General features: G+C 47.1%; 1 protein-coding gene across 1 annotated transcript; it reads left to right on the top strand.

Annotated features, from left to right (window-relative positions):
- The first annotated feature begins 120 nt into the window (after positions 1–120).
- enc3 (ectodermal-neural cortex 3) lies at positions 121–21566 on the top strand. Its single transcript, XM_080212787.1, has 3 exons — positions 121–390; positions 11957–13749; positions 19310–21566. The coding sequence occupies exon 2, from the start codon at positions 11970–11972 to the stop codon at positions 13737–13739; it is 1770 nt and encodes a 589-aa protein (XP_080068913.1). The 5' UTR covers positions 121–390; positions 11957–11969; the 3' UTR covers positions 13740–13749; positions 19310–21566.
- Positions 21567–23436: the final 1870 nt, after the last annotated feature.

Raw genomic sequence — 23436 nt, 5'->3', positions numbered from 1 at the left:
TGGGCGAATCTCTGCTCTTGTTTCTTTTGTCGATTTCAGTTCTGTATTTGATCGGCGGTGTTGTTTGATGGAAGAAGGTCTCTTTCCTCTGGGACTCAAACCGAGACCGGGTGCCTCCCAGTGGGTGGAGAATACGGCCGAATATATTTACCCAGGGCTGGAACAAGTGCTGGCTTGCAGAGAGAGTCGGAGAGAGAGAAAGGAAGAACCAGAGCGGGTTGTGGAGGCGAGAGGGAGCGAGGCGAAGCCACAGACGCCTGATCAAAAGTTTGCAGGAAAGTTCGGGTGGTGACCCTCGCCTCTGCAAAAAGAATCTCTCTTTACATCGTCTCCGAGCGGCGATCTCTTTAAATATAAAGGCTGAAGCCTTGTTTGTCCAGGGCCCGAGTGGTAAGTCCAACAGCGCAGAAGAAAGTTACATTAGACACAGAGCAGTGACTCTGAGAGTTGCAATGTGTAATGTGTGGTTTTGCTTTATTGAGTTAGGGAAGAGGACAGATTTATTTTTAAATAATGCACAACTTGAATTCTATTATTAAAATAAAACCCGTGTGCACAGATGTAGTGTGTAACATTTAAATCAAACTCTAACACTGGGTGCTCTCTCCAATTCACTGCAATCACACTCCATGCTGCCATACCTCCTCAAATACTTTTATAGGGGAATGGAAACCTTAAATTGCGAGAAATCTACCATATATTAATTTTTTTTTTAGCTGGCTCATGTGTCCCACAATGAACCTCATTTATTCCATGTTTCTACTCATTGTTACATGAGGAAGATTCCTCCTCTAACAATGAGAAATTGGTGGTTTGTTCTGACTCTGAATTAAGGGTTGGGTTTTTTTTTGGTTTGATGGATTGAAATTGCATCCCTCTTGTGTCTACAAGCTGATCTCAGTGGATGGAGTCCACCGTGGCACAGTGGTCAGTTAGCACTGCTGCTTCACAGCGCTAGGGATCCTGGTTCGATTCTGGCTGCGGGTCACTGTCTGTGTGGAGTTGGCCTGTTCTTCCTGTGTCTGCATGGGTTTCCTCCAGATGCTCCGGCTTCCTCCCATAATCCAAATATGTGCGAGTTAGGTTGACTGGCCATGTTAAATTGGCCCTTAGTGTCAGGGGGGATTAGCTGGGTAAATGTGTGGGGAAATAGGGCCTGGGTGGGTTGGTACAAACTCAGTGGGCTGAATGGCCTTCTTCTGCATGATAGGGATTCTGTGACCCCATTGAGAGGAGTTGCTGCCTCTGGTGGGAATTGAGAACAATGGTCTAATGTTAAAATTAGAACCAGGTTGTTAAGGGGTTAAACCTGAAGAATAATGGGAGTGAATCCTCCAGTTCTGCACAAGGTTGTCAGTGTTGCATTAAGAGGCAGCTTCGCATCTGAACAAGATGTTACACAGGCTGTCGCTGAAGTGTAGCCACATCTGTGGGGTAATGGGGCAGCCAGTTTGTGCACAGCAAGCTCCCACAAGCTGCAATGTGATAATGGCCAGACAACCTGATTTTTGTTTTACTTTAAAATGATGTTGATCGGGACACCAGGAGTCCCCCGCCTACACCTCCCTCCCCCCACTTCCAAACTGTGACAGGTGATACCTTCTATTCACCCGGGAGGCCAGATGAAGCCTTCCTTTTAGTGTCTCATCTGAAACACAGTACCTCAGAGAGTACAGCGTACCCTCAGAGCTATGATGTTTTTATTAGTGTTGCCTTAGTTCAAGTCCCGAGGGGGAGCTGAACCCACAATTGATGAGTGAATCTTGCTCACTGAACCAAGGCTCCAAACAGAAATCAGATACAAATTGGCCACCACAATTAAATTGGATGAAGGAACACCTTCTGCTCAGGGTTTAAATGGTCTCTTCCTCTTCCTATTTTTTCCCCCCCACCTGTCATATATTAAGGTGTGGTTTCTGCATATGTGAAAGTGAAGTTGGCACAGTGGTTAGCACTGCTGCCTCACAGTGCCAGGGACCTGGGTTCGATCCCTGGCTTGGATTGCTGTCTGTATGGCGTTTGCACATTCTCCCCAAGTCTATGTGGATTCCCTCCGTTTTCCTCCCACAGTCCAAAGATGTACGGATTAGGTGGATTGCCCACGCTAAAATTGCATCCAGTGTCAGAGGGACTAGCTAGGGTGAATGCATGGGGTATTAGGGATTGATTGGCCATGCGAAATTGACCCTTAGTGTCAGGGGAGTTAGCGGGGTAAATGTGTGGGGTTGCGGGAATAGAGCCTGGGTGGGATTGTGGTCAGTGCAGATACAATGGGCCGAATGGCCTCCTTCTGCACTGTAGGGATTCCATGAACTATGATGCCAACTGTTCAGAAATGGGGCTTGCTAACTCAGTGGCATGTCTGTAAGCTCGTGTAGTTGTTGGGTGGGCACTGCCCCCAAATATCCAGGATGTTTGTTCCATGGTGTATCGCTGAAAAGGGAGCTTCATGATGCTCACCAAATGCACCTTCTGTAATATCACAGCATGTTGGGATGGGTGTTGCTGAATGTTAAACATGGTAGTATCATTACTGTGTGCTCCTATTGTTCTAGCACCTCCTATAGTGCAGGGATATGAGTTGATTGTGTTGGAGTACCAGATTAGAAACACTGAGGGATATTATGAAGCCAAACTAGACCCCAGCAGTTTTTCTATTTTGTCATAAATGAGAGCATGTTTCACTCCAGATACAATTCTACTGACTAAACTAGGGAGCTTTTATGAAAACAAATTTTATTTAACAATGCAGTTTAACTATAACAAATGAATTAGCTTAACATTTAACAATTGAACAATATTTAAACATGACAAGACACAATTTTTAACTGCTAACCTATCACCAGATTTCATTCAAGTGAAATTTCCTTTCCAGACTTAAACCCCTCTTCAAAATTAGTTAGCAAAATACGGGCATACTCACTTCTGACTTAGATTTACAGTCCTGGAGTTTTCAGAAGTCGAGAGAGAGAGAGAGAGAAAGACCTATTTCTTCTAGCAGGTCCAGGCAGCAACTCTTGTATTTTAAAATGAAAATGAAACTGGGCTTTTCTGCAAGATTAGCGCTTCCCATTAATCACATGACTCTGCCCTGTCAATCATCCTGATCAAAAATTCATGATTCTGAAAGTCCCGGTATATCTAAATAAACAAAAAGTTCATTAGCTCTACAGTGTAATATATTCCTAGCTAAAATCTGTTATTACCCTGCATTCTTGGCATCTGCTGTATGTTTTCCAGACAAACTGACTCTTGTAACAATACACTGCCTCTTAAAGCAACCCCACCTTAAACATAAACTGTATCAAAGTAGCATTGTATCATCACAGTCGGGATACTCCCACATTGCAGCAGGGAGACCCTAGTGAGAAATCAAAGTTGGGCACTCCAATTTGATTCCATAATCAGAAAAAACTTGTATTTGTATAGTGCCTTTCACCATGGCAAGATCGTGTAACAGCCCAATAAAGTACTTTTTGAAATGTAGTCATTGTTTTAATGTTTTGCACAGTTTGTGCACAGCAAGATTCCACCATTAGCAAAGCTATGTCGACCCGGTAATCTATTCTTGAGGATCGGTTGAGCAATAGGACACTATATCAGGGTAATTTTGAAGATGGAATAAAACTGGACTTTGTATTTCCTTTTGATCTTCAATGGAATTGAAATGTGGAGGTGATGAGCAAATGGTGACAGGGTGGCTATCTCTGATTTTATCACCCAGTCAAAAATTAATCCCTCCTCCTCCCCTGTGAATCATCCTCTCCTAATTTTAAATCAGAGTAGTTACAGCACAGAAGGAGACCATTCTTGGCAGTACACTGCTGCCCCACAGCACCAGGGACCCGGGTTCAATTCCAGGCTGGGGTCACTATCTGTGCAGAGTCTGCACCTTCTCCCCATGTCTGCGTGGGTTCCTCCCGGGTGCTCCGGTTTCCTCCCAGAATCCAAAGATGCGCGGTTAGGTGCATTGACCTGAACAGGTGCCGGAGCATGACAACTAGGGGAATTTCACAGAAACTTCATTGCAGTGTTAATGTAAACTTTACTGGTGTCTAATAATAAACTTTACCTTTTTACTTCGGTTTCCTCCCACAGTCCAAAAGATGTGCGGATTAGATGTGCAGATCAGGGGCTAAGTTGCCCCTGAGTGACAGGGGAATTGGCAGGGTAAATACGTGGGGTTGATTTGATTTATTGTCGCATGCATTAACATACAGTGAAAAGTATTGTTTCTTGCGTGCTGTACAGACAAAGCATACCGTTCATAGAGAAGGAAACAAGAGAGCGCAGGATGTAGTGGTACAGTCATAGCTAGGGTGTAGAGAAAGATCAGCTTAATGCGTGGGCCTGGGTGGGATTGTGCAGGCTCGATGGGCTGAATGTCCTCCGTCTGCACTGTGGGGATTCTGTAATTCGGCCCATTGTCCATTTCGGTTTTCCCAATAAAAATTCACCCATTGTCACTTCTACCTTTGCTTGTAGCCACGGACGTTTTAAACAAAAATCTGCAGATAATTGTCCAATTCACTTTGAGAGTCAAGAATGATTCCGCCTCCCACGTTCCATCATGGTGTGTCCCAGATCCTGACTGCTTGCTGAGTTTATGTATTTTAAAATGTTTTCCCTCGCTTTGCCTTCAGTCCATTTCCCAGTCTCTTTCAGTTGGTGTCGTCTGGTTCTCGACCCTGCTGCCCAAGCGAACAATCTTGATGCTGGAGTAGGGGCATTGTGTAATTGTGTAATAAATTGAAGCATTGGAAAAGAATTTACTCAAACTTTCTTGTTGCTTCGCGAGGATGATGTGAGGGCCTCGATGCAGCTTTTATACCCGCTCCGGTGCGTCACAACCTGGCACAGAGCAGACTCTTGTTCATCAACTCTGCGCGTCCACAGGTCAGAGGTTCTGAATTCCCCTGGTGTCCTAGGGAAGGGACGATGTGTCACATCCCTTTCTAAATATCTCCTTGTTGTAAGAACCTCCTTAACACTTCCATCCTTGACTTAGCATTTGCTTATTTGTCTTAATATAACTTCCTCCCCCTCCCAGCCATTGTTGCCCTAGTGTTGATTTTTAATTTTAATTTTACATTAGAAAAGTGGAAGTTCTACTGGACGTAGTGGTCCAGAAGCTGGAGCCAGTGACTAGAGACAGGAGGTCAAATCCTCCATGGAGCTGGGAATTTCCACTCAGTTGGAAAAATCTGAAGTAATAAATGCTCCTCTCTGAAATGGTGACCATGAGACTACTGGTTTGTTCTTAAAAACCCATCTGGTTCACCAATGTCCTTTTTAGGGAAGGAAATATGCCATCCTTACCCGGTCTGGCCTACACGTGACTCCAGACCCACAGCAATGTGGTTGACCCTTGACCTCTGAAATGGCCCAGTCACATGGTTGCATTCAGGGAGGTGGCACACTGCCAACTTCTCCAGAACAGTTACAGACGGGCAGTGAAGGTCAGTTTTTGCTGTGACACCCACGTCTTATGAATGAACAGAAAAGAATGGAAATGATTTTGGACATTTTGCAACGAAGGTGCTACACAAAAGCACCTTTGATGGTGATCTTGTTACCTTGCTAATGAGCCATCAGAAGTCTCCCAGTAATGTGAGACATATTTGGAGTATTGTGAGCAGTTCTGGGCCTCATAACCTAAGGAAGGATGTGCTGGTCTTGGAGGGGATGCAGAGGAGGTTCACAAGAATGATCTCTGGAATGAAGGGTTTGTCACGTGAGGACTGACTGAGGCGTCTGGGCCTATACACAATGCAGTTTAGAAGGATGAGGTGGAGATCTAATTGAAACTTATAGAATACTGCCAGGCCTGGATAGAGTGGACGTGGAGAGGATGTGGGAGAGACTTGAACCAGAGGGCACAACCTCAGACTGAAGGGACGCTCCTTTTTAAAATAGAGATGAGGAGGAATTTCTTCAGCCAGAGAGTGGTGAATCTGTGGAACCCTTTGCCGCAGAAGGCTGTGGAGGCCAGGTCATTGAGTGTCTTTAAGACAAAGATAGATAGGTTCCTGATTAATAAGGGGATCAGGGGTTATGGGGATGAGAATCGTATCAGCCATGATTGAATGGTGGAGCAGACTCGATGGGCCAAATGGCCTAATTCTGCTCCTATATCTTATGATGTTATATAGCTTTTGAGTGCTGCAAGGAAATTATTCCCCTGCATTTGATTCCTTGCCCCCAGGAGCCCCCTTCGCCTCTTGAATTCCCTTCTGCCTCTGTCTGACCAGCGTTTCTGTGCGGTGTGTAATTATCTATAATTTCAGCAGAATGCAGGAAGTGGGTCTGAGCCACTCACTGTTTCTCATTCCCAGTGACTTCAATCCTACAGACATGAAAAGGCATCTTTTTAAATCTTCAAAAGGATTATAACTTCCCCCACAAGGCCTGGGATAAAGGGATTCAGTCACTTTGAAGACACACATTCCTCAACTGTTTCTTTATTCCGCAGTCCAAGGGAACAGTTTTCTCTTGTTCCCCTCCCCCAGTCAGTATCTTCCTGCTCGCCTTGTGGAATCATTTCATCTCTAACCGCTGCTTTTTTTTTCCTTGCCTTGACTACTGTCAGCTTAGCTGAGTGGGTAGTTGCCTTGTCTCCTGTGGGTTCAAGCCCCAGTCCCAGAGACGAGCCCATAATCTGGACTGACGCTACAGCACGGCCCAAAGTTGTGCAGGTTAGGTTGATTGACCATAGTAAATTGCCCCTTTAGTGTCGGGCGGGCAAGCAGGGTGGATAAGTGGTGTAATGGGGATCGGGCTTGGGTGGGATTGTGGTCTATGCAGACTCGATGGGCCAAGTGGCCTCCTTCTGCGCTGTAAGCCTTTTATGATTCTCTGCACAGCAATAAGGACTTGTGTTTGCATATAGTCCTATTTAAAATAGTAACACAGCCCAGGTATTATCTGACAGCATTGATCCATGTAAGGAGATATCAAGACATTGGCAGGAAGCACAGTCAGGGGTAGGCTTTTAAAGGAGTGTCTTTGAAGCAGTGAGGTTTAGGAAGGAGTCGCAGAGTTTGGGGTTTGGGGGCAATTGAAGGCCCAGCCACCAGTGGCGGAGCAAAGCAGGGGGTGTGTAAAAGGCCAGAATTGGAGCACAGAAGATCCGGGATGGTTGTGGATCTGACGGAGGTTACTGAGTTGGGAACTGTTGGAGCTGCTGTGATCAGAATGTGACATTGGACTCTCCCCATTCCGTATTCATGGAATCCCTACCATGCAGAAGGATGCCATTTGGCTCATCGAGTCCACACCTCGCTTACCCCGTAAAGCCACATTTATCTCACCACCCCTCTACCCTATGTATCTGTGGACACTAAGGAACAATTTAATATGACCAATCCATCTAACCTGCGCATCTGTGGAGTATGGGAGGAAACCGAACCATCCGGAGGAAACCCATACAGAAACCCATCGGGGCGAATGTGCAAACTCTGCACAGACAGTGACCCAAGGCCGGAATTGAACTCGGGTCCCTGGCGCTGTGAGGCAGCAATGATAACCACACGTATAAAAGGGTCCTGTTACAGGAATGCGGGGTGTTAAAGGAACAATGTAAATGCAGGTTGGGTTGTCTGAAGAGCAGGGGCATTCCTCTGCAGACATTGAGCGGCATTCCCTCATAACAGCACCAACCAAAACCCACTGACTAGTCATGAATATGGGACCTTGCTGTGTGCAAATTCCCTGACATGTTTGCTGATGTACCCACACTGACCCATAGGAACTGTCTGAAATGCTTTGGGATGCTCCAAGGATGTGTTTTTGTTTTGTCGGTACAGTGGTTAGCACTGCTGCCTCACAGCACCGGAGACTCAGGTTCGATTCCCGGCTTGGGTCACTGTCTGTGCGGAGTTTGCGCATTCTCCCCATGTCTGCGTAGGTTTCCTCCAGGCGCTCCAATTTCCCCTCCATGGTCCAAAAATGTGTGCATTAGGTGGATTGGCGGTGCTAAATTGCCCGTTAGTGTCAGGAGGGTAAATATGTGGGGTTACAGGGATAGGACCTGGGTGGGATTGTTGTCAGCGCAGGCTTGATGGGCCGAATGGCCTCCTTCTGCACTGTAGGGATTCTATGATTCTATTGTACCTCCCAGTAGGATGCTGGATTAGTCTGAAGAATGTGTGCGCTGTGCGGGAGGAGGAACCAGCCAGGGTTCATGCTCTAGTTGGTTGTCCACCAAACTCCTGTTTGGGTTTATGGATTTCCGAATAGATCTGGCCGGATTGTGCGGTGAAGCTGGCTAGGGGAAGAGCTTTGCCAGGTGGTGGACGTGGTGAATTCGGCAGCATTCACTGGAGAACAAGGCGTGAGATCCAGCTTGTCTGGGTGTGGTTTGCGGTGACCAAAAGCAATTGCTGCTTCGCTGGGATGAACTCGCGTCGCGAAGAGGGGAAAATCTATTCCTTCCTCTTGGATTAGCTGAGAGCGGCTAGAAATTTCATTGCACGTTCTCCTCGTTGACTGGGTGTGAGCTGTTATTACAGGGCTTTGTTAAAATGAACACTGTCTTGCTTCACATCTGGAATGTTAAATGTACAATTTTAAGAGCCGTGCCCATGCCATCAGCAACATAACCTTTAATCTACCGGCTTGTTCTGTCTACTCCGCAGTCTAGTGCATGTACTGCAGATACCATTCTCCCTCTCTTCAAAGGACAACTCTTCCCACGCCCTGTTTTGTGACCTTTCTTCTTGCATTCACCACTGTGGGTTAATCTCGATCTGTCTATCCTGTCCAGCCACCCCGCAATTTTCAAATTCTTTTCCCCCTCCCTGTCTCTGTAACGTCCTGCAAGATTCCAGTTTAAGTTTTATTTATTAGTGCTTACATTGACACTGCAATGAAGTCACTGTGAAAATCCCCTAGTCACCTCATTCCGGTACCTGGTTTGGGTACATTGAGAGAGAACTTAGCATGGGCAATGCACATCTTTTGGACTGAGGGAGGAAACTGGAGCACCCGGGGGAAACCCACGCAGACACGGGGGGAACGTGCAGACTCCACACAGATGGTGACCCAAGCCAGGAATCAAACCCGGGTCCCTGGCTCTGCCACTGTGCTGCCACTCTCCCTAATCCTAGCCTCTTGTGAATCCCTTTACTCAGGGGGGCACTGTTTAAAAATTAGGGGTCTCCCCATTCAGGACAGATAATACGAAAATCCTTTATCTCCTGGAGGATCATGTGTCTTTGGAACCGTTTCCTAGGAAACGGTGGAGAATGGATTCCAAGATGATTCTTTCGAGAATCTAAGGGCGTGTAGGAAGGAAAGTGGAGTTGAGGCTGCAATTCAGATCAGCTATAATCTTACTGACTGTTGGAGCAGGCTCGAGGGGCTGAATGGTTTATCCCTAATTGGTACATTCATTCACCTCCTCACTATTGGTCATGCCTTCAGCTGTCCAGAGCATTGGGATCTCTTTGCCTCAGTGTCAGTATTTGTATAATTTGTGCTGGAAAACACTTTGTGAGATTTTTGTCAGCTTTTTTTGTTTTCTAAAGGTGCTATATAAATGCAGTTTCTACACCAAAGTTCCTCCTTTTCTACATCCTGCATCCTCGTTACGTTAAAACTAATATCACAATCTTCCAGTTCTTGTTCTTCCTCAGGATTTTATGGGACTGCTCACCCTTCTGGAGTGTGAGATTGGCTCGCCTACTGTTTGGTTGGGGTGATACACCGTGCGCCCAGCTCTCCCTCGGATATATTCTTATATCGCTTTTTTAAAAGGTGGTAATCCTTTGGCCGTGACAGTTGGTGATCCAAAATCTCTTTCAAAGAGCCCCAGTATAATTAATGTCCCTCCCAAAACTCTCTGTCAACATCCCAGATCCTAATCACTCGCTGTGTCTTTAAATATAAGCAATGAAAGTTATTTTCCCTCGTGTCACTGTTTGTTCTTTTGTCATTTACCTTCAGTCTGTGCCCTTTGCTCGACTGTCCTGTCAGTGGGGGGAAAAAGCCCCAAAATCACCAATCCACCCACGTAAATAGCTTCTCTAATCCCGAGATCTCGCTCTCTCGAAGGCCTTCACATCCTTCCATGGTGTATGGCCAGAGTGGGACAGTACTCCAGTTGAGTCTGAGTCAGTGTTTGATGAAGGTGATTCTCCATTTCCCTGTTGTTATTTTCTCCTCCTGTTTGAAATCCAGGGGCACCTTTGTCACCAATTCCATCTTCAATGATTTGTATGCCCCTGCACCACAAATACAGCCCCTCCTCTCCCCACCCCCCACCAAACCCTCTGCCAGGGATGTACCCTTTACTCTGTGTTGACTCTCCTCGCTCTTCCTACTAAAATGAATCACTGGTATTTAGTCTCTTCAGTTAAGTTTCATCTGCTGCATGTCCATGTGAGTGAAATTTAGTTCTGTGGTCTGCGAGGACCCTGTGGAAATATCCAGCAGGAGGCCATTCGATCCATCTGGTTGCTAGCTGTAAATCCCACTGCCTGTAATCCCACTTTCCAATTCTTGTAGGTTTCCAAGCGGACATCTGAGTAGATGTATCTCCCAGTCTAGCTGGGGTACACTCGTGTCAAATTGGTTTACACTTTCACTCTCCTACCAATAGCCCCACTCCTGCAGTTCTTGCCACATTATGCCTGTGTGCTGAGGACCCACACCTATGTTTGACTCTGAGGCAGGAAAGCCACTCGCTTGTATAGATGCGGGTTAGGTGGATTGGCCATGCTAAATTGGCCCTAGAGCCAGGGGGATTACAACGGTATATATGTGGGGTTACGGGAATAAAGCCTAGGGTCGGATTGTGGTCGGTACAGACTCAATGGGCCAAATGGCCTCCTCCTGGACTGTAGGGATTCTATCATTCAAAGACGAGGTATATCATTACCACCTTGGGGAATCAATGGCAGTGATACCAAATGCTAAGAATATCAAGGTATTAACATACCAGCTGCACTTAAATTTGACCCCCCCCAGCCCCCAGGGGGAAATAAAATATTAATAACTGAAATGTAGATCTCATCCTGAGCTGAAATGAAATCTTCATGTCGATATCATGTCCTCTCTCAGTTGCTTTGTTTCAAGACTGGAAAGTCCACATGTTCATAAATAATGATTACAGAACGTACAACCACGTGAATCCAGTCCTCTGATCTGTGTTAGTGTCACAGGAGACTCTGCAGCCGGCAGTTTATGTGATAATATTTGGCCTTTTACTGCTCTTAAACCCCTCGCATTTCCCTGGAAAAATGCCTTTCGAGTGAATGATTTTTAGTGGGGGTGTGTGAATGGGACACTCGCTATACCGGCCCAGTATTTATTGGCCATCCCTAATTGTCCTTGAGGAGGTGGTGGTGAGCTGCCTTCTTGAATGGCTACAGTCCATCTGGTGTAGGCGTACCCACAGTGCTGTTAGGGAGGGAGTTCCAGCATTCTGGCCCAGTGACAGTGAAGGGACAGTGTGCTGTATGTCACAGTCAGGGTGGGTATGGCTGGGACGGGAACTTGCACAGTGTCCCCCACGTGTTTGCTGCTCTGATGGTAGCAGTTGCCAGTCTGGAAGGTGCTCTCAGTGGAGGCTTGGTGAGTTCTCGCTGGGACACCCTGTACATCAATGGTGGAAGTATTTTAATGGCATGCCAATCAATTGGTGTCCTGGATGGTGTCGAGCTGCTTGAGTGTTAGAGCTACACTTATCCAGGCAAGTGGGGAATATCCTATTACACTCCTGATTTGTAGATGGCGGACCAGCTTTGAGGAATCAGGTGAGTTAGTCTGCGGCATTCCTAGCCTCTGACCTGCCCTTGTAACCACTGTACGGCTGGTCCAGTTCCACTTCTGATCAATGGTAACCCCCAAGATGTTGATGGTCGGAGATTTCACCATTGGATGTCAAAGAGTGATGGTTAGATTCTCCCTTGTTGCTCTGTTGTAAATTAGTTCTCAATGTTTTGTGTCTCGACAGCTCTTTATCCAAGATGTCTGTCACCGTTCACGAGAATCGGAAATCGCGCTCCAGCTCCGGGTCGATGAACATCCAACTGTTCCACAAGCCGTCGCACGCCGAGAGTCTGCTGACTCACCTCAACCTCCTCCGCAAGCGCAACCTCTTCACGGACGTGACCCTCCACGCGGGGAACCGCTCCTTTCACTGCCACCGCGTTGTGCTGGCCTCGTGCAGCCGTTACTTTGAGGCCATGTTTGCGGGCGGGATGAAGGAGAGCCGGGACAGCGAGGTGAACTTCCACAACTCCCTGCACCCCGAGGTGCTGGAGCTGCTCCTGGATTACGCCTACTCCTCCCGCGTCCTCATCAACGAGGAGAACGCCGAGTCTCTCTTGGAGGCCAGCGACATGCTGCAGTTCCACGATATCCGGGACGCGTCCGCGGAATTCCTGGAGAAGAACCTGCATCCCATGAACTGCCTCGGAATGATGCTACTCTCCGATGCCCACCAGTGCGAGCAGCTCTATGAGCTCTCCTGGCAGACTTGCCTCGCCTACTTTGCGGTGTTGTACAGGACCGAAGATTTCCTGAACCTACCAAAGGACAAACTGATTGAGCTGATCCTCAGCGAAGAATTGGAGGTGGAGGATGAGAGTCTGGTCTACGAGGCCGTCATGGGTTGGTTGAAGCATGACCTGCGTAGGCGTCGGGATGACCTGCCGGACTTGCTGCGGTGCGTGCGGTTAGCCCTGCTGCCCGAGTCGTACCTGTACAAGAGCGTGCTGGGGGAGGAGTTGGTCGCCAACCACAAGACGGGCAAAGGGGTCGTCGAGGAAGCCATTTGTTGCAAGATGAGGATCTTGCAGAATGACGGCGTGGTGACGTTGCTGTGTGCCAGACCTCGCAAAGTGAACCACGACGTCCTGCTGCTGGGTGGCCAGACTTTCATGTGCGATAAGGTCTACGCGATTGACCAGAAGACCAAGACGGTGATCCCAAAGACCGACATCCCCAGCCCACGCAAGGAGTGCAGCGCCTGCGCGATTGGGTGCAAGGTGTACGTTACCGGTGGCCGGGGTTCCGAAAACGGAGTCTCCAAAGACGTCTGGGTGTACGACACCCTCCACGACGAGTGGACAAAGGCTGCCCCCATGCTGCTGGCAAGATACGGGCACGGGTCAGCGGAGCTTGATCAGTGCTTGTACGCCATTGGCGGACACACGGCCGTGAGCGTATCCTTCCCGGCCTCTCCCTCCGTGTCCCTGAAACAGGTCGAGCACTACGACCCCCAGTTGAACAAGTGGACCCTGGTCGCCCCGCTCCGCGAAGGGGTCAGCAACGCCGCCGTGGTTGGCGCCAAACTGAAGCTCTTTGTCTTTGGGGGCACCAGCGTCAATCGGGAGAAGCTGCCCAAGGTCCAGTGCTTTGACCCCGGGGAGAATCGGTGGACGGTACCGGCGAACTGCCCGCAGCCGTGGCGATACACCTCCGCGTCGGTGGTCGGTGACCACATCATCGTCATCGGTGGGGACACAGAATTTTCGGCCAGCTCGGCTTATCGCTTCAACAGCGAGACGTACCAATGGTCAAAGTTTGGCGACATGACAGCGAGAAGGGTCAGCTGCCATTCGGTGGCATCTGGCAACAGGCTGTATGTGGTTGGAGGATACTTTGGTGCCCAGCGGTGTAAGACTCTGGACTGTTACGATTCATCGACTGGCACATGGACTAACATCACCACGGTTCCCTATTCTCTCATTCCAACCGCCTTCGTCAGTACGTGGAAATATCTCTCGGTCTAGCTCCTCGGAGGTAAATTTTGTGTTTAAAAATCTTGCTTCTTTTGTGTTGACATAATTGAGAGAGAGAGATTAAGTTTTCCTCCCTTGGGAAATGTTGATTCTACATAAGAACCAGAAGCAGGAGTCGGCCATCTGGCCCCTCGAGCCTGCTCCACCATTCAATAAGACAATGGCTGATCTTTTCATGGACTCAACTCCACTTACCCACCGCTCACCATAACCCTTAATTCCTTTACTGTTCAAAACTGTACCTAAAAACATTCAATGAGGTAGCCTTACTGGGCAGGGAATTCCACAGACTCATAACCCTTTGGGTGAAGAACTTCCACCCAAAGTGACTCACCAACTTTAAGGGCATTCAAATGGGCATTGGATAGGCATATGGATAACATTGGAATAGGTTAGGCTATAGGGCCATTAGGTTGGTTCCACTGGTCAGCACAACATTGAGGGCCAAAGGGCCTGTACTGCGCTGTAATGTCCTATGTTCTTCCTCCTGAACTCCCCGTGTCTCCCAGGATTTGATGATGTCAGTGGCCTAAGTTCCTCCTGATGGATGACCTTTTTTGTTTTGACCTGTACTTGACCCCCTAGACCTCTGGAAAGGCTGCCAATGCCACGCATGCTAGCCACCCTCGGGACCTCCTCTGTGTGGGTGAGACCACTCGGTACCTAACAGCTGCTAAGATCAATCCTGACTGTGTGTTGGCAAAAGCCCCTTTTCAGCGGCAGTCATTGGATAATTATCCAGAACTGTAACTCTGGCTGTTTTTAATTTTTGTTTTTCCTCATTGACAACGGGGGGAGAACAGTCACTAATTTTGATTTTGGGTATTGGGGTCGTCTTTTGTCTTTTTTTTGTGTGGGGGGGGGGGGTAAAAAAGCCATGTATAAATTTGGGAGCATAGGCAACACTTATAGCCCAAGTTGCACTAGAACATCAGAATTAGGAGCAGAAATTCAGCCCTTCGAGCCTGCTCCGCCATTCAGTCAGATCAAGACTGATCTCTGCCTGGTCTCAAATCCACCTCCCCACCCGTTCCCCATATCCCCCCTCATCCCTTTTTAAAATTAGAAGTATATCTATCTCCCTCCTGAAATGGTTCAATGATTCAGACTCCACTGCGCTGTTGGGCAGCGAGTTCTACAGATTCACCAAGAAGTAGTTCCTCCTCATCTCAGTTTTAAATCTCTCAACCCGTACCTGTGACCTCTTGTTCCAGATTGCCCCACAGCGGGGAACATTTGGTCTGTGTGCACTTTATCAGTCCCTTTTTAAAACGTTACTTCTATACCTCGATCAGATCCCCTCACATGTTCCGGTAACCATTAAGAGCCAATTTCTGAGTCAGTAGTAGATCCAGACTGCAGAAGGATGACAGAATCCCTTCCCTGAAGCACAGTAATGAACCAGGTTTTTTAAATGGTCGTTATTCTGCACTGGGAGTTGAACCCGTGACCTCAGTCGGTGAGCTCAATCGGTCAGCCATCGTGCCTGTATACTCAGCACTTCCGGCTCAGCTTGTAGCACGGCCTACGATCAGACTATGCTCCCAAATATGGCTGTACAGTGATCTGATTGATCAATCTCAGACATGCCGGCGACGTTAGGTGGACTTCCCCTGACTCCAGGTTATGTCTGGCCTGTGGGTGGTCCCCGTAAACCCCAGGTTCAGTGAGGGGGTGTTACTGTCCTGTGATATCATTCAGCCTGTCTTTACCTGCCCTGTTCCTGGGTAGAGACTGGGAGAATCAGTGCACTGATAAGTCACCACCACAGAGACAGAAGTGCTGATAAGTGTCTGCACCACCGTATCTTTACAGCTGAGGTTTAAACACACTGTAATCTTTTACTTGCACTCTAGGTGTGTCTAATTTGACAGCAGTTGTTTCTCCTAACCCATTCCTCCCTAGAATCATAGAATCCTTACACTACAGAAAAAGGCCATTTGGCCCATTGATTCTACACCAATCACAATCCCTCTCAGGCCCTATCCCCATAACCCCACTTATTTATCCTGACACTATGGGGCAAATTAGCATTGCCAATAAAACTAACCCACACATTTTTGGACTGTGGGAGGAAACTGGAGCACCCAGAGGAAACCCACGGGGAGAAACTCCACACAGACGGTGACCCAAGCCGGGAATCGAACCTGGGCCTCTGGTGCTATGAGGCAGCAGTGCTAACCACTGTGCCATCCTCCCTGACTCATTGTTTGAGTTCACATTGGCTCTTTGTCTGGATGGTAAACATTGGGAGGGTTGTGGGGGGGGGGTTACTCTGATGGGGAAGAGATGGGTTACTCTGGTAGTTAAAGTTAAGAGTCAAAATTCTGATTTGGGATTGGCCCTGGGGGCCCAACTGTAATGTTCCATGTTCCCATCAGAGATGTAAATCTGGCCTTGTTGTAGACCCGTCACTCATGTCCTGAGTGATGCCAATGTGAAAGTTAACTTTGGTCAGTGTTTAAATGGATTTTATTGTGGGGGTGGTCTCACCTTAGAATGAAGTGAGGTTGATGCTGCAATACCCCCATGAGGGTAGATTTCCGCCCCCCCCAGAATGGGCCTAGGCCAGTGGGGAGGCCTTTTGGGGTGGCCATTGATGGAACATCCCCTCCCCCTCCCCCTCCCCGGGCAATCTGTTGAGTCGAATGGTCACCACCTTCTCTGCTGCAATCACTCCTGACTCCAGTGGAGTTACAGGTGGCTCAGCCTGAAAGGAGGTGCGTCTTCAGGGGAGCTCCGATCTCCCTGTCACAGCTGGGATTGGCGTCGCAAAGCCGAGGGGGACATGCCTCCTGCTCCCAGTCTCACGGAAACAAAATGGTTCTCTGCTTTTGTACTGCTGACTGGAATTGGTCATCTGTTTTTTTGCTCTGGGATAGCAGATAGTGACTTAAATAGCACCCCTACCTCACCCCCCCCCCCTCCCAAACTCCCCTTATAATAGCCGCTGTCTAGTGGGGCAAGCACTGCTTTGGAGACAGGAAGAAGCCATAGTGGGTTGCCCCCTTTTTCCCCCCCACCCCCCACTTTTTTAAGGGACCTTGCCACCGCTTTGTGTCTGGGGGTAGGGTGCAAAAAAAAAGGTCAGCCCCCATCCCCCTGCCACCCCCAGGCTTTGACTTGTGTCTCCCTTTTGTACGGACGGAGCTTTACAGTGAGACTAGGCTCCGTGAGGCCGCTCACTGGCAGTGGATGGTTAGAGCTGGATTCAGGCAGATCGGGTTGCGAGTGGAGAGGGACTGCCTGTTCGCTGCTCTGCTGTTGATCTGCCCACGTTGTGGAATTTTAAAAATAAGGAGGTGGGGGCAGGGGGGTTGGTATTTATTTATTCTGGTCGCTGATATGGAAATCAGAAGCCCTTTGGCCTAGTTACCGAATTTAGGCAGGGCCCAGGAGAGCTCCGAGGAAGATTTCCCAAAAGGCGTCTCTGAACTGAACGCTGGGAGAAAGGACTAGAAGCCAGAGAATTTTACTGTCAGCACATCGTTAGGGGCCAAAGATCAGGAGAGCGGTGTCCGATTACAAGCACAAACAGCTGTTAAAAGCGACCAACAGCGAGGTCCCGGAACAATAGAGCAAACGCAGGGCAGGGAATGAAATACAAAACGCTGGAAATACTTAGCAGGTTTGTGTGGAGAGAGAGAGAGAGAGAGAGTCAAACGCTCCACGTTAAGGTCCCAACGGGTTTTACAGAGAATGGAAAGGATAAAAGGGGAAATCCTGCGATAAGGTGGAAGGCCAGAGATTAAATGTCAGACAGGAGGTGAAATGGACAAATATTTTTTTTTGATTTATTATCGTCTGATGAAGGAGCGGCGCGCCGAAAGCTCGTGAATGCAAATAAACCTGTCGAACTTTAAACTTTATGAGACTTCTCACGTACATTGGGATACAGCTGGGCTTTTTTGGCACTGATGACCTCTCAAAGCCAGAGGGGCACACGTTGAGCCAAGCTAGCGTGTTCCCATGACGATGGGCTCTCCACAAGCTGATTCACTCTGCCTGCTGCTTAAAAGTAACTGGACTGGGAGATTCCTGATAGTTGTGAAATCCCAGTTGCTGACTAATGCCCTTTCTACATAGGAAGGAAACTTGATGCTCTTACACAATCAGGACCTCTGAATCCAGTTTGGCTCCCAGCCGGGGTGAAACCCTTTGAAGTGACTAACGACACACCCCATTGTATCATTGTTATACCACAAGGGGTTCAAGAGGGCAACCCACCACTGTCACCTGGGATGGGCAAACAAATGGCCTTGCCAATGTTGCCCACATTCCAAGAGCTACCTGGCCATCAGCCACTGATTATCCTCTGTACCTGTATCAGAGCTCCCTCCATACACTAACTCCAAATTATCCAATGACTATTAACACTTGTCCCATTTTGCTGTGTCATTCAAGTTTACTCTCCAGCGCAGTATTGAGGGGATGCTGTACTGTCGGAGGTGCTGTGTTTCAGATCAGACATTAAACAACCTTATCTGCTTGGAACGGACATATGTAGACAATGCCATGCCGTACTTATTTGGAAGAGGAGTGAGGAAGTTCTTCTCAGTGTCCCGGCCAATATTTATCCCTCAGTCGCTATCTCCAAAAAGCAAAGATATCTATTCATTAATCGCATTGCAAAAGCATTTCTTCAGCTGTGAACACTTTAAAGTGTCGAGTGATAGAAAGGTGCTGTGTAAATGCAAAGACCTCATTGAATAATTCTGTTTCTTTAATGTAGAAACTAACTTTGTAATGACGACACTCTCAAAGATGTGAAATTTCAGTCCCTTACTAACTCCCTCCTGAAGATTCTAACAATTCCATCAGAAATCCAAGAATGTGGTATTGGCTGTTTTATTTAAGAGATCTTTTCCCCTTTTGAGCATTTGTTTCTGCCCCCCGCTCTCCCCCCCAAGTCTTGGGTCCTTCCTGGAGAATGAGGAGGGATTCTCCTTTGCGCCCCTGTCCCACAGATCTGTCACGGGGATCTCTAATTTTCTGTTTAGCCCTGGATGTGAGCAGTGCTGCACGGGAGTTAAATGTCACAGAGGTGTGGGGTCCAAGGAAGTGTGAGTGATCATTAGACAAACCAATCCTCAGGGGTACCAGACTGGGTAAGGACAGCAGATTTCCTCCCTGATGGCATTTTAATCACAATCAGTGATGAGTTTCATGGTGCTATTACTGACATCAGGACAGCATGGTGGTACAGTGGTTAGCACTGCTGTCTCCCAGTGTCAGGAACATGGATTCGATTCCCGGTTTGGGTCACTGTCTGTGTGGAGTTTGCACGTTCTCCCTGTGTCTGCATGGGTTTCATCTGGGTGCTCCAGTTTCCTCCCACAATCTGAAAGAAGTGCTGGTTAGGTGCATTGGCCATGGTAAATTCTCCTCCAGTGCACCCAAACAGGCGCTGGAGTGTAGCGACTAGGGGATTTTCACAGTAACTTCATTGCAGTGTTAAGGGAAGCTTACTTGTGATACTAATAAACTGGCTGCTGTATAATTTTTCTGAAATTCCTGTCTGGTAAATATTCGTGACCATTTGTCATTGTTCTTTGACCTAGAAGCGAAGGATTGCCTGCCACCATTGAAAGATGGAGAAGATTGTGAAGAACTTCAGGTGGTACTGCCATGTTGACCACCCTGTGTGCTGACTCTGAAAGCTATTGAGCAAGAGAGGCTTGAACAAGTCACTCCAGACAAGGATTGGCGGATGAGGCCAGTGCTACTGCTGAATTTCAATGTAACACACACTACTTCTGTTTTAGTGCTGTTTATGATGCACTGGCCCCTCGAAGGTTTTAGACTTTGACCCTGCCCCATCATTTTGCCTGTTCCGAAAAGACTGTTGTTATGGTAAATGATTGAGGGATTGAGTTTCAGTGGCTGACAATCTGGTAACATATCCAGCGTACCAACGTTGGATTCACTGCAGAACCTCCCAGACCCACAACCACCAGAAAGGATACACAGCAGGTCGCACACCATCCTGACTTGGGGATTCTATCGGCCTTCGCTTCATGGTTGCTGGGTCACAATTCCGGAAGGTTCTATCTGACTTCTTTGTGAGAGCCCGTGATTGTGTCATTGCAAGGTGGCCCACCACTTTGCCAACTGAAAATGGTTGACCGTGTCAGCAAGGCCTCCAACCCCAAGAACTTGTTTCTTAAAAACTGCAACTAACTTGACCTCTGAACCATGTGCTTCCTTAACTCTGTCTTGCCCGTCTCCATCTCCAACGATCTACGCTTGCTTTTAAAACCCAAACTTGAGGATCACCCAATTAAATCTTGCCACCTCTATCTTACACCATGCACTGAACCATTCTACAGGCTGAGAGGCGCTGGTGAAGGCAAAACTGGTTGGATTCCGTTTTAGCCATTGCGATTCTGTTGACCCAGATTGGAACTTGCATAAACCATGTAAATTTGCATCATTTTATCATTGCTTGTTTCATGATTTTGCAATTAGATTGTGTACTTTGTTGTATTTCTTTTTGGGTTTTACTGCTCAAGTCTTCAAAGGGAATTGAATAACCCAAGGGAACAGCTGGCTTCTTTCAGTTACTATCTTTAGTTTGTGTTCTGCGATGGGTAAAACGCTTTTCCTCTTGCCACCAAATCGGGTTTTTTTTAATTAAAAAAAAAAAGCCTCTGGTTTTGGTTGAGAATTAGCCAGTTTATCGATGAGTGGCCCTCCCTCCCATTACATGGTACATTGGAGGACGAAGGCGCCACTCCTGGACCTGTTGTGGACTTGGCAGGTGTGGCACGGACAAGGCTAAGTTTGGCTGGCTGTAATGGCCGCTGCAGTGGGGTTAGCTGGCAGTCTCTAGTCGTGGCAACATCTTCCAAACTGACTTTGTGGGGGTCATCTGGCTTCCCTGGTGAGCTGTCCCCTGTCCAGAGGGCAGAGAGTAAAATTTGATGGAATGAAATAAGAAAGTTTTGATGGAGTGCATTGACACAGCGAGAATGGCCGCCACTCTCCACATGTTTCCTGTCGCTTGTCTCAGGTGGGGTTTGGGATCCAATCACCATGTTTTTACATTTTAGTTGACGACTCAAACATTCCTTGCTTATGCTATTTTCTATTGGCGAAACAGATTACACTTTTAACAAAGGATCGACACCTGAATTGTTCACACATCTGCTCTCTCTACACTCTGTCTCTGGTATTTTAGATTCTTTTTGCATTTTTGTTGGTCTTTTTTGTAACCCATTTTCATTGCTCCACCATTGACTGACTGACTGTGCCTTTGGACCTAAGCCTGGAGTTCCTCTTTCCTAAACTTCTGTTGCCTTAACTCCTTTTTGTTTTTGCCCCCAAGGCACTTCTTTAAAACCTACCTCTTTGACCAAACATTAGGTCATCCGTCCTGATACCACCACGCGTGGGACATCTTACAACATCAAAAGGTGCTATACAAATGCAAGTCATTGCTACTTCCCATTGGAAGATAGTTTTGTCATGCCTTGACATTTTTCCTTTGTCTCACCTATCCCCATTCTGATTGGCGGCCCCCAATGTTGCCCTCTGAACTTTGACCCTCCTAACTTTGCATGTCCTGCAGTAAAATAGGCCTGGGTGTTAACCTGTGGCAGAAGTGAGGTTGCTCACACTTCCTCCAAACAAATAAAATGGCGGAATGCTTTTGTTTTTGTTCATCGGCTGGGCCAGCACTTATGGTCCCTCCCTAATTGCCCTTCAACTGAGTGGCTTGTTGTGCCAGATGGTTTTGTATGACAATGGTGGACATGGTCATTATTGGACAATTCCTGGTCCCCAGAACATTTACCCTGGATTACTGTGGAGTGACAATACCACAAAGCCCAGCGACTTTATCTTAAGAAATTCTGCCACATCTTGCCAGTTGACCCAGTACAGTCACCTGCGGTCGCTCTCTGGTCTGCACAGACATCACTCTGCCGTACCCAAAACATGGGTTTTGTAGGCAGGTATCGTATGCAGCTCATAACGTCTTAAAATATTTTCCAGCTACAGATGAGTTGCAGAAAAATGATTAATCTTCCCTAACAATGTTCAGACACAATGGCTGATAATAAACCATGTCCCCACCCCCGTGTTTTAATTATATCAAAAATTGTCAAAGAGCCATCATTAACACTTCATAAAAGGATAAGGAAAATATTTTCGCTTCAACTAGGAAACTGTTTCGGAATCATCTGGCTGCCCGCGTCTTCCTCTGTTCTGCTAGTTTTCTGCTTTAAGTCGCCCACTTTACGTCCGTATTAAGTTATTTATCTTTGCAATTAAATATTAGTCTAAAGGTGTCAGGCCTATGACATCCTGTTCTGCTGCCACTCTGATACAATGTGCTCGCAGCTGCTGTGTCTGTAAAATGGTAAACTTGGCCGGGATCCCGGTGTTGGCATAAACCCCTTGGTTGCCAAGCGCAGGCTCACAATACCAGTGGGCCAAACCCCCTTGCCCTCCACACGAGACCCATTATCGCAGCCTGTCAGCATTGTGGAGCAGGGCCTAGTGATGACTTCACTGAGAAATTGGATGGGCTTTGCAGGAGAATAAACTTGGCTGGAGTCTGGGAATGGGACGGGAGGAGTAGGAGCGACTGGATTGTTCCACAGGGAGCTGGTATGGATCCGATGGGTTGAATGGCCTCCTGTGTCATCGTGCCTCTTGAGCTCCTATCGCTATTGTAACCAGTGCAAGAACATTTAAACTCTTAAGTAAGAGGAGTACGTTTTTTGGTTCTACTTTAAATACTATTTGTATCTCTTGTTGGAATTTTTTGAACATCGGATGAAGGAAGCAATGAGATGTTTTTTTGCTGTTAAAATATATTGTGTCTTAATTCTGGGTAGGTTGTTTTGTTTTTTATTGCAATGATAGGAAGTCAAGAATGAAGTATTTTCTGCTCCCACCTCTCCCAGGTTGATCTGCACAGTTGCAAGTCTATCTCTCGTGTTCTGTCTGTGACTGTATTTCAAATGTCCTGTAATTTTGTGAATGTTTGGTTTTAATTTATAATGTCCTGTCACTTTTTAATTATCTTAAAGATTTTGTTTTTTGACAGCCTGGTGCTGTGTGTTGAAGATTTCAATAAATAGTTACCAAAATAAAAATCCCTGCTCCTCATTCGATCTTTGCTTTCTCTCTCTGAATAATATTCAGTTTAGATTAGCTCGCTGAATGCATCACCTCCTATAGAATCTACCCCATTAGGATATATTTTACTGATTTTGATTTATTATTGTCACATGTATTAATATACAGTGAAAAGTATTGTTTCTTGCACACTATACAGGCAAAGTATACCATTCAAAGAAAAGTACAGCACAGGAACAGTCCCTTCGGACCTCCAAGCCTGCATTGATCCCTGTGCACCAACAGAGTCCATATCCTTTCATATCCTGCCCTATTCATTTATTCATCTAGTTGCCCTTTTAAATGATGCTATCTTACCTGCTCCAACCACCTCCGCAGGCAGTGCATTCCAAACATTCACCATCCTCAGTGTTTAAAAAAAAGGTAAGGAAAGGGTGCAAAATGTAGTATTAGTCATAGCTAGGATGTAGAGAAAACTCCGGTTTAATGTAAGGTAGGTCCATTCAAATGTCTGTGACAACAGGGAAGAAGCTGTCCTTGAGTCAGTTGGTACGTGACTTCAGACTTTTGTATCTTTTTCCCAACGGGAGAAGGTAGAAGA

The sequence above is a fragment of the Carcharhinus amblyrhynchos genome, chromosome 26, assembly GCF_965287045.1.
Source record: "Carcharhinus amblyrhynchos chromosome 26, sCarAmb.v2.hapA, whole genome shotgun sequence".
NCBI lineage: Eukaryota > Metazoa > Chordata > Chondrichthyes > Carcharhiniformes > Carcharhinidae > Carcharhinus > Carcharhinus amblyrhynchos.
The sequence above is the reverse complement of the archived record's forward strand: the minus strand, read 5'-3'. Positions and strand labels throughout refer to the sequence as shown.

Bases quoted from the DNA above. Each gene is read 5' to 3' on its own strand.
- enc3 (XM_080212787.1), top strand. From the start codon at position 11,970: ATGTCTGTCACCGTTCACGAGAATCGGAAATCGCGCTCCAGCTCCGGG.